The sequence below is a fragment of the Micropterus salmoides genome, unplaced genomic scaffold (assembly GCF_014851395.1).
Source record: "Micropterus salmoides isolate LMB-PRFRI ecotype aquatic unplaced genomic scaffold, ASM1485139v1 Ms_hic_scaffold_5, whole genome shotgun sequence".
NCBI lineage: Eukaryota > Metazoa > Chordata > Actinopteri > Centrarchiformes > Centrarchidae > Micropterus > Micropterus salmoides.
The window spans coordinates 2,206,504-2,218,461 of record NW_024044237.1 but is presented as its reverse complement, the minus strand read 5'-3'; the positions used below and the strand labels follow the sequence as shown (position 1 = coordinate 2,218,461).

Here is an 11,958-nt window from a genome sequence, read left to right as displayed (position 1 = left end):
ATCCTATTCACTGTTTATCTATAAAAACCAACCAAAACAGCCCCCACAAAAACAAGCATCTTTATCATTAACAATAAATAAGCCCAGTTTGTACTTATTCAGCTGGTTAGACCTCTCTGTGGAATGTATAGATGATTGCAGACTGTGCTTGCACACCACCTCATTCACTCTCCTATTAGTTTGTTCCTGTCAAAGTGGGACAGCCTGCCTTCACGAGTTTGACCAAAAAAGGTTTTCAGTCACTTCTCAAGGCTTTCATAAGTGACTGGAGTTTCTCAGTTATCACTGAGATGATTTAGTTGTCATTAGGTGACCCCAAGTGTAGAATATTGGTCATGTGATTACAGGTGGTTGTACATTATATTATACATTTTATTGTTTGTATTATATTTACTTATATTGCCCTCTTTTGCGTCTTTTGTTAGCTCACCCTCAGGTAATAAGGTCTTATTAGCCACAGTCACAGAACACGTCTTTTAGTCATCCAAAATCATTTGTATTTTTCACTTCAACTGCTAGCAGTGATGTCAGAAATAATCACATTATTTTTGGGTTGCCTTATTTTGTTTTGTTTTATAGAACAATTGCTGAAGACACAAGCCACTGATCAGTATTTCCCTTTTGATTATATCCATGCCTGGTACTACACTCCAACACATCACATATTTCAAAATACCCTGAGCAGTTTAAAAGACTGCTACTGTAGATTATAGATCAGTTTTTAATATTGGATTTGAAATGTAATGCAGGAGCAGCCAAATTGGACAAAAAAACATAAAATATAAAAAAGGCCATATTATATTACACTTATTGCCAAGAGAAAGATGGCAATCTATTTTTATTACAAATAATTAAATCTGTCTCCCAAATCTGGAACTGTGTGTGCGCAGCAAAGTCCTGAGCATTATGCTGTGATAAAACACACACACACACACTCTATCAAAACATCACCAGTGCATGTGACAGACTGAGAAAGTGGAAGAAACACAACAGGCTACACACAGTATCTCTCCCTCTGATACATGCAAGCAATTACTGTAAACTTTATATCTGATCTTGCCTCCCACCCCAAAAAATTACCCCAATTTAACAAGAAACATAGATTTTGTAGCTTGTAATGCCCGGTTATCAGCATGTGTGATTTGATTTGTCAACACATTTTCAGCCATATCCATTAATGCTCACGCAGCCGCGCTAATGACTTGCGGGGCCCTCGCAGTGAAGCGGAGCCATTTCTCTGGTGAAATGCACCGATAAAATTTACAAAGTGAGAAAGTGAGCAATAATGGATGAGTAGTTTTTACTGGGTGATTAGGCTAATGTGTTTTTAATTGGCAGGAGGGAGCTCCTTTTGTTAAGGTATTCAGAATTACTGCAGTAGAGTAGACAGGAGGTGTTGAGCGCCATGCTTTTCAAACAAATAATGAAAAGACGACACGCAAAGGATGCAGGTACACTCATCATTTCAATGTGATTCTGGAAAGCCATTATTTTTTAATGCTTCTCTCTCTCGTACCAAAAAAATCCTTCACATCTACTTTCATTAATGTGTACACTATATATTACCTTTCCCCCTCCAACTCTCTCAACTTGTTCTCATTCCCAAGTCATCACATATGGATGCATGGTCAAGACCCGTTGCTCTGGGGAGCACCTTAGTGTCATAGTTAAATGCACTGGGGAAAGCCCAGTCAGTTTTCAATGCTAAGGGTAGGTGTAGGATATTTAACACAAATGTCCAAGTAAGGAGGTGCTTGAAGTAGAAGGGTGGGCCAGAAACTGGACTTTCAGGGCCGGTGTTTGTTTCCCATGTAAAGTCCACATTGAATGTTTGTTGAAAGTTGCATAAATTACATAAGTAATGTAACTTACGTAAGTTAGCTGACATATGTAACAGTTATTTTAACCCAAACCGTGATCTTTTCCTAAACCTAACCAAGTAGTATTGGTGCTTCAACCTTACAAAATATCCAGGCTTACAGCTGTAAGTATAACTATATTTGTAATTAACGTTAGTTACAGGTATAACTATGGAATTATTAGCTAACTTGCTAACACCTGTGCTAAATTACCATTAGCTGTCAAGCAAGTCAGCGAAGTGGTAACGTTACATACAATTCTAACAACAACAATACATTTATTATGAATACAAACACCATCATTTGAATATTACTTGACCGCATACACCACAAATTACAGTTTGAATGATTACTCATTTGTATTTCTCTGTTGCTTCCTGGTGCCTCAGTCTGCCATTTTGCAGTCTGAAGAGATGCAATGGATTCTGGGGCAGTTGAATGTGTGCAGTAAGATCATGGCGCATACACAGAAATTCTTTCTAATCTAGTTATGTCCCCGCCTTGTCTAAGAGTGTGGGACTAAGACAGATAAACGGGTGGAAAACCAAGGATGAATCCAAACAAACAAAGGGGTTTATCAAATGAAAGTGATCTCTGCTCACACTAGAAACAATAAAAATGATAGTAGGCAAAGTAAACTAAATAACAGAATATTCAAGCTTATAAACACAGTCCACAATGTCTACGGTTCCTACCACTCTGGAAGAGCACATGCGGAAGTCGCCCTGCTGCTCACACCGGTTTTTAGCTGGTTGGGAAAACTGGGCCGATGGCCACCTCCACAACGGCATTGAACACGGCACGGAGAGAAGTTGGGGATCGCCACCTAGCAGGTCACGCTACACAACACACACTGTCCACAATGAACCACACAGCCACACAAGCCGATGCTAGCAACCAAGGGAGAGTGACAGAGTGAGCACTCCACTGGTTCAGCTCATATGCCCCACTGATTGCCGCCATCAGCTCTAGCTGCAGGATTTACGTGGCGTCAGGCGCAGGGCACAGGTACACACCTGCAAAAGAGAAACACACAGCAACTCGTGTACCTCAGGGGTCGTAACAATACATTTGAGTGTTATGGTGTGGGGACAGAGTGGACCCAAACGCAAGACTCGGGAAGAACAGGCTTTATTGAAGGGGAAAAGGGGTTGAGGGAGTGGAGGTGGCTAACGAGGTGCAGGTGCGGGTCGTTGGCTGGGCTCAGGAGCGGAGGGAGAGAGAGAGGGAGGGAGAGAGAGAGGGAGGGAGAGCACACGCAGGGGGAAAGCAGGAGACACAAACAGGCAGAAAACACAGGGGAAAACAATCACAAGCAAAAAGGAGAAATAAACAGGACACTCACCGTCAGCCGGGCTGCCACCACAACACTGAGCCTTTTTTTTTTTTACTTGTCACATTGTGCTTTTATTAATACACCAACTCCCTCAGCCACACATACAAACTGTTTTGCAATATTTTCACTTTCAAATATCTTGGAAATCTCAGTGTTTTATGATGCACAAATTGAAATACACATTAAAACAGGTGGATGGAAGCCAATGATTAAAGAAAAATTGGTGGACTGCCTCTTTAAAAGTGTAAGTATGCGCGGTAAACAAATGGCAGAAATATTATCAGACAATGTGCCTAGTGTTGCGTTTTTTCAGATTTTGAGAAAGGAGAGGCTCAGTCCAATGAAAATTAACAAAAAGATTTAATTACAAAAATTAGTGAATAAAGAGATGGCATTACAGAACAAACAAATAACACTGCAGTGGACTGGAAAGTTGTTCCTCTTTTCAGATTTACAGCTTACAGTCCCGATTCTCACCAAACTAATTGTTAATATCCTCCAGGTATGTGGGCGGGTTTTTTCCTTCAAATGGCTCAGGACCAAAGCCATTGGTCATTTGGTTACTTCTTCGTCACCCAATTAGGAAGGGTGTACCTTACTGCTCTATGGTACTTTTGGTCGAACAAAAGAGCGCCAATTCCCAGACGTGAAACCCCCTTCAATCTACAGGAATAAACAGTCTTTTGCTCTAAACTAATCATGGAGAACAACAGGGCTTGTCTACAAAATGGTTAACACCCTGTCTTAAGTGTCAATGAAACAGTCAAAAAACTGTCCTTCTGGCACTAAACAAAGAGGTGTCAGTTTTCTTTACATTACAAAGAGGATACAAACAATGGTTTAATCAACATTCTAATGAAATTGTCTGGCCTAAAACCCAGCAGGTTTACATTTGAAGAAAGCACTGAAACACTGGAGTACATTAAGTTTTGTTGTAACTTTTTAAAACTCAACAATCCCTCCTTTCACACCATTTATTGGTGTGAAATTACTATTAGACTTAGCATATCTTCAATTATGTCATTGAAAATTAAAACATTACATACACATCAAAATATGATTCCAAAGATTCTAGACATTTTAACAAAACAGAAGTTGTAAACTCAAATCATGATTTATGCAAAGAAATCATCTTCTTCCTTTCTGATCTCACTATCTGACTCTTCATCTTGCATTAAATGTGCCATTTCTCTTAGCACAAACTGTCCCTCACGTTCCCTTGTTAACGCTGTGGTGATAAGCCTATTGGCTAGAGTTCTAATGCAGGGAATGCAGCAGCACCCACAGAGCACAAGTATTGCACACATTATTGCTATTGACAGGATGATGCTGTGGAAAAAAGCTCTGTATTCTCCAAACATGGAGTTGAGGATTTCGAACGGTGAATCTACACCACTATTGTCAGCCAGTTCTTCACTTAAAGTGGTGAGTCCTTGAAGCGCCCGTGTGACAGAGCCATCAGGTGCTGTGTTATTGGGAATGTATGTGCAACACACAGATTTGAACATTTTGCAGACTCCTCCTTTTTCAGCCAAAATCATGTCCAGAGCTATCCTATTTTGATATGTCATCAGTGTGGTTTTGTCTAACTGTTCGTGCAGTCCTTTTATAGCATCTCGGGTGAAATTAACAAAACGTTGTTGGTTATAATATATGTAGTTCAGCCAATCTACATTTTTGTTAATGGTTGGCCAGAGAAAAATGGATTCAAATCCCGCCCCAATTTGACATCTGGCCTTGTATTCGTCAGGAACTCCTCGAGGTACCCCTATGGGGTCAATGTATATTGTTGAGTCAAAGCTACCTTTTGGCAATGCTCTTTTAGTTTTTTGTATTTGAGTGTGGGGGCTGGCAGCTGCTGTAAGTAAATCTCTGCTGTTGAATGGCAACGCATAGAATGGCATTACTAATTGAATCAGGGCACAAATGCCAGTCCAGTTTAACGGCAGGGTTGGATACAGAGTCTTTTTTCCACAAAACCACCAGACATCAGCTCTTGCGGTGTGCATTCTACCTAAAGCTTGAATAGTAGTCTGATTGATGCCTTTATTAATGGTGTTACAGCTTGTGAGATTACCTACTATTATCCCACGATTATCTGAACGGTGAATGCATGAGTATTGTCCCTCATAAGGGATGAATGGCGGAGGTGTTGTACCTCTATTAACTTCAGGATATAGTAAGTTTAATGAGGTGCAATTTTGCGCAGTTTGTTTCAGATAAAAGTGTATCATGCAGTTATATCCAATGGGATCATTTAGTGGATTGAGCGGGAATGGCATGGTGCCTAACAGGGGGCGGGCCGAGGCACAGGTAATACAGTCTGACATGTGGTGTATTTTTGCTGAATATCGAACCCAATCAAGCCAAGTATTTTCATCACTGTATCCTGTTTCTATTGCAATTGCTTGTCCTGGATTATTATTATCTAAATAGGTAACTAGCTGTGGGTCCTTTATATCGAGTGGTGTATCATTGGTTGTGGTAAATGGTGAGCGGCTAGGAGTGAAAAAGGCATTATTTTGTGTGTTTGATGTAATAGTTGTTTTCTTGCTGACCTGTATGCTAAAATGCCCCAATGGATCTTCCCCAGCTTGATAAGCCCCCAGCACATAGACATCGGTATCTGTGATCTGCGGATTCTCCAGGGTGAGAAACAAAGGGTTGCATTTATCAGTGGTACAATCACTAGGAGGGGAAGCCTTAAACATTGAGAGTCTATGTTTTAAGGGCGTTTTTCCTTCTTTTGCTGGGGGGGTATATCCCCAATCATGCGGTCCCGTGTTAGCAATTACATAATCCCAATTTGTACACCATCTGTCCATGGGGAGATTTGCTGTATGATAGACCTCACACACATATTTTTCAGACCATACATATGCGACCTGACTTCCACTGCAGTCCACTACTGAACAAAAGTCGAATTGAGCGGCTCCGGTTTCACCTTCTGTAAATTGTAACGTTAGTATGGGTTCAGCAATCCTCCTGGATCTTCTAAATCTTTTGTGATTTAAAAAGGAATTTGTACTGTTGGGTGGGGTAGAGTTTGCTATGCGTACGGTGCCAATGGGCTGAATGGGAGCTGAGGATGACCTGTTTTCAGGAGATGAGACTAGGATTATTGTTACAACTAGAGAAATGATTATGGCTAAAATTGTTATGGTTCCCTTTACCCCACAAAACTCTAGGTGCCTGAATTTATTCCCTCCCTTGAATTCCATTTATTTATATATATATATATATATTATTTTATTTTTTTTTTTGTAAATGTGGAACTAAAAAAGAGAAAACAAACTAAATACAATAAAAACGAAGAATTATTGAGTTTTAAGTAAATGTGGAAGAAAAAAGAAAACAAACAAAAAATAAAATGTAAACAAAGAATGATTGAGTTTTAAATGAACTACCAGAGTCAAATTTCCTGGATCTGCTGTGTATAATCCTAATTCATAATGCCAATCAAAAATCTATTTTTGTTTCACAGCGTGGCCAAATCAGTTCTAACCTCCTCTATTGATCGGGAGGGGGCTTGAGCGGGTGTACAATGTGTAAGGTGGTGCCAATTAGCTCCTGCTTTACCTCTAATTTTCAGGGCGTGGGTGGAGTGCTCAATCACTTCCCACGGTCCTGTCCACCTGGGTTCAGCCCACTTTCTCTTGTGGACTTTCACCCACACCCAGTCTCCAGGCCCAACAGGAGTCTCTGTTTCGTTCCACGGTGCTTTGGTAGCAGTTTGGACCTGTGAAGACAAAACTCGAGTAAGATTAGCAAGGGCTTTCATGTAATCTCCTACTTCTATCTGCCATAAGTCCAACACTGGACCCAGACCTCCATCTCTGGGTGGCCCTGGCATTGGCCTGCCTGTCAACAACTCGTGGGGAGACAGGTGAGTTTTGCCACTCTGTGATGTTCTCATGGACATTAGAGCCAGGGGCAGTGCATCTACCCAGTTCATTTTGGTGTTATGACAGGCTTTGGCAATTTTTCTTTTCAATGTTTGGTTAGCTCTCTCCACCAATCCTTGTGAAGATGGGTGGTACACTGAACCAAACTTATGCTCAATGCCAAAATATTTCTCTACTTCACTCAACTTCTGGCTAGTGAAGTGTGATCCATTATCTGATCTAATGCACCGGGGGACTCCATATCTTGGTATCAGTTCGTTTTTTAGCCATTTTACCACTGAGTGTGCATCCTCTTTTTACATGGGATAGCTTCAATCCATTTGGTATAACGGTCTACCATAACCAAAATGTATCTGTGCCCTCTTACTACATTATCTGCCCCCATGTCTGTAAAGTCTATACAGATTTCTTTAAATGGAGCATCTGGAACCGGAAAACGTCCCATTGGACATTTGTAAGGTCTCCTGTCATTGAAAGCATTGCATTTCCCGCAGTCGTTAATAAAGTTTTCTACCATTTCTTTCATGTAAGGATGCCACCAATGAATCTCCACTCCTTTAGTGGTTCTTTTCCTACCAACATGGGTGGGTCCATGGGCTTCTTTAATTAATAAATGACAGAGTTCTGCAGGTGCCACCAAACGACCATCATGTGTTCTCCAAATACCTTCATCTGTTTTATTTGCGCCTTTTGAAAGCCACTGGTTTTGTTCATAGGGGCCTGCCTGTTCTTGCATTCTCTGTATGTGTTCTTTGGTTAGTTCGGGGCTGTTCTCTGTCTGTAGACATATCAATTGTCTGTTATAACCTCCTGCTTGTTTAGCTGCTTTGTCTGCTGCATCATTTCCTTTAGCTACAGGTGAGGTTGAGTTTTGGTGACCTTTGCATTTTATTACTGCTATCTGTGTAGGGAGTAAGATGGCTCTGAGAAGGTCTTGGAGAGCACCGGCGTGTTTGACTGGAGTCTTTTGACTGGTCAAAAATCCCCTCCTTAGCCATTGTGGGCCATCTATGTGTACTGCGCCATGTGCATATGCTGAGTCAGTGTAAATGTTTACTCTCTTGTCTTTCCCTAGTTCTAAAGCTTTGGTTAATGCAATCACTTCAGCTAATTGGGCAGAAGCTGGTTGGGGAATGATGGCAGAGTTTAGGGTCTCAATTTGCTGTCCCTGTTGTTGCACCACTGCATATGAGGCTACATTTCCCTGTTCTCCTCTGTAGCAGCAGCCATCACAGTACAATGTGATTTCTGGATTCTCCAGCGGGCTTGCTTGCAGGTCTTCTCTGAGCTTCAGGTCTTTTTGTGCTACAAATTCACAGTCATGTGGTACATGTTCTTCTGAATTCAGTCCGTTGGCCATGTTTGTTCTTTCTGTTTCATAACTGATGTGTGGTTGGGTCAGGATGTCAGAAATCTTGATTTTTCTGACTGGGGAGAAAGTAAATGCTCTGGAGCTTAAGAATGCAATTACTCCATGTGTAGTGTTGATTTTCAGGGGATGGCACATGACCACATGCGATGTTTTGTCTATGGCCTTAGTCAGGGCTGCTAGATGTCTGGCACATCCTGTTTGTCCTTGTTCAATATTGTCCAATCTGGAACTGTGATACATTAGTACTCTCCTCTCTCCCTCCTTTTTCTGAAACAGAACGGCATTCACAATGCTTCCTGTTTCTGAAACATCAAGATAGAATGGCTGGGTGTAGTCTGGGGAGCAGAGGTGTGCTGCTTGTCCTAGCGCTTGTTTGGTACGGGTGAAAGCTTCTTCTCCTTCTTGGGTCCAATCAAGGGTAGCAGTGAGATTTCGATTTCCGGCCACTGACAACATTTCCCTGAGTGGTTGTGTGAGCGATACATAATCTGGCACATGATTTCTGGAGTATCCTGTAAGTCCAAGGAAAGCAAGCATTTGTTGCACAGTTTTTGGCTTTCCATGTGAGAGAATGGATGTTCTTTGTGATGATGTCAGAGTGAGGCTGTTTGCAGAAATTAGTCTTCCCAAGAATGTAACTGTTCGTCTGCATATTTGTGTTTTTTCTTTTTTGACTTTGTATCCTGCATTGGCAAGGAGTATCAAAAGATCTGTAGTACTTTTTAGGCATGCTTGTGCTGATGGACTTGCTAACAATAAGTCATCGACATATTGAATTAGGACAGTTCCTGATGGCAGTTGGAGATGTTTCAGATTTTTTCTCAATGCTTGGTTGAAAAATCCTGGGCTGTCTTTGTAACCTTGCGGCATACGGTTGTATGTGTACTGCTGTCCTTTGTAGGTGAAGGCAAATATGTCTTGTACTTCTGGGGCGAGAGGCAGGCAGAAGAATGCGTTGGCTAGGTCAATGACACTGAAGTGGGTGTGGGTGGGGTTCAGATTCTGTAAAGCAACATAGGGGTCTGGGACAGGGATGTTTGCGGTGGTAGTGGCTTGATTAATTTGTCGTAGGTCATGTACCATTCTCCATCCTTTGTTTTCTGCTTTTGGGACTGGCAATATAGGTGTGTTCCATGGAGATTGAGTTGGCCTTAATACACCTGCTGTCAGTAATCCCTGTATGGTGTCGTCAATCCCTTCAACTTGTTCCTGTTTCAGTCTGTACTGGGGTTTCCAGCAGGGTAATTGTTGTGGTCTTAATTGGACTGTGATCTGATGGGCGGGGACACATCCTACATCATAAGGATGTGTGGTCCACACTTTCTCTGGGACTAGTGAAAGACACTGTTCTGCATCTGGGTGGTTAGTATGTTCCCTTCCATGATCTCTGTCCAACTCCTGCTTTTCCAGTATTCCAATATCTGTTCCAGCATGCTTAATTTTCCACATAGTTCCATCTGATGAGCGGAGCACTTTTGGGACAGTGGTTTGTTGCCAGTCTTTAGTTAGTGCTGTCTTTATCATGGGTCCTAGTGATCTTGCTTCATATCCAACTCCTACAGCAAGGGTTACATGCGGCTCACTTTCATGTCCCAGAGTATACCAGGTTTTCTGTTCAGGAGTCAGTTCACAGTATGCAGCGACACCTTGTGGTCCCACATAGATGTCAGTGATGGACAGTTGTTCAGTCATTTGTTCTTTATCTTCTTCCCATGCTTGTTGGTATTCCTCGTCTGGTCTGCGTTGGTAGTTGTAGGTACAGTGTAGGGGATCCAGGGGAGGCCCGTATGGGCCCAGTGTGTTGATCCATGGTTTCCATTCCATGTAGTGTCGCTGTATTTCTGGTGTATCGATTGTGGTGCTGCACAGTCTGATCCAATTAACCTGAGTGGTTTCTAGTGGTGTGTCTTGTTTTGTTTCAGGCCCCATCATGAGAATTCTGTGTCCATGTTGTAAGAGAGTATTTGTTGGTTTTTGTCCTGGAAGATGTACAATGAGTCCATCTGTGGTGCACAGAATAATGGCTCCAATTTTTACCAGAAGGTCTCTTCCGAGTAGGGGTATGGGGCATTTGGGGGCATACAGGAATGAGTGACGTAGGGTTTGAGCTCCTACTGTAATGACCAATGGCTTTGTGTAACTTTGTTCTTCTGCTTTTCCCGAGTATCCAACTGTCCGTAGAGTTTTTGAGGAAAGAGGAGGAACCCCTCCTTTTATTTTTATGAGGCATGAAGCGGTTGCTCCACTGTCGACCATCATGTCAATTTGTTCAGACTCTATTATGCAGGTGACCATTGGTTCAAGGTGAGGTGGGGTGGGAACACCTGCAGTTGGATCCTCTGGGCCTCTTCATTGTTCTTCTTCCCAGGCAGTCATTGGCATCTGGGAATAGTTGGGTGGCATGTTTCTCCCCCTTCCTCTCCCTGAGTTTAGTGGTCCTGTTCTGTTTGTGGATTCTCTTCCTCTCCGTAGGCCATAAGGCACTGGTGCGTGTGGACTCCCGTCAGGACAATCTTTGGCCCAGTGTGTGAGCTGTCCACAGGTGTAGCAACCAGTGAATCCTCTTGGCATGGGTTTATATTGTCCTGTCGATGGTGCTTTCTGGTGTTGCATGGGGTGTGGCTTGGGATGAACTGATGGTATGGTTGGCCATGGTGGCCATGTGGGTGTAGGTGTGGTTTCTACTGGTGGCCTTTTCATTGCTGCAGCTACGGCCTGTTCAACCGCGTCTTGTATTTCTCCTGCAAATGATCCCATTATCATTTGTTTTTCGGGTTTATTTTTCTTTGCTTTGTTTATAATGTCTTCTTTTTCTGCTACTTGCATCTTCAGCAGTCTTTTGTTGAGGGCCTTTAACTCTTCATCATGTTCATCCTCTGTTTTGTTATATCTGCTACAGTGATGAGTCAGTTGGAGTCGCCAGTGTTCTTCATCCATGATGTTGAGTCCCGCAATGTCATTCAATTTGGCTTGGACTGCTAATGGGAGAGCCTTTATCACTCTGTCTCTGTACAGCATGCGATTGGAGGTGGAGTGATCATAGCGTTCTCCAGTGCTTTCCAACCATTCATCCTCACACCTTCTTAGAAAGACATGCAGTCCTCATCAGGCATCTTTTTAAGGCTGTCCAATCCAGTAAGGGATCTTAGTGTAGGGAATTTATCTCTTACTGCCTCCCAGTAGACATTTCTGTATCTGTTGAAAGGTGTGTCATCTGCTTCAGTGGTGCATCTGGCTATTCCATCCAGTTCCCGGACTCTAATATTTCCTTCTATACGTCTTATGAGTGCTCTTATGTCTCCCAAACAGAGCTGGTCTCCTGCTGTGTATTTCTCACATTCGATGATCCATCTTTGTCCCCCTTTTTGTAGTGGTGGCAGTTTGGTCACTAATGCTTCCATGTCCCTGTGTTTCCAAGGCTGGTAGATTGTTGCTCCTCCTCCTACAGCCACCAGGGGGTATTGTCCTTGTGTTGTGCTTTCTATG

At 42.4% G+C, this 11,958-nt stretch overlaps 1 protein-coding gene across 1 annotated transcript; it reads right to left on the bottom strand.

The window, feature by feature from the left end:
* Nucleotides 1-2,840: 2,840 nt before the first annotated feature.
* Nucleotides 2,841-10,679, bottom strand: LOC119889325. The gene is made up of 3 exons (XM_038700245.1): nucleotides 7,468-10,679; nucleotides 6,775-6,934; nucleotides 2,841-2,875 (listed from the first exon to the last, which is right to left on the bottom strand). Exons 1-3 carry the CDS (start codon nucleotides 10,402-10,404, stop codon nucleotides 2,841-2,843), a joined length of 3,132 nt encoding a protein of 1,043 aa, XP_038556173.1. The 5' UTR covers nucleotides 10,405-10,679.
* Nucleotides 10,680-11,958: the final 1,279 nt, after the last annotated feature.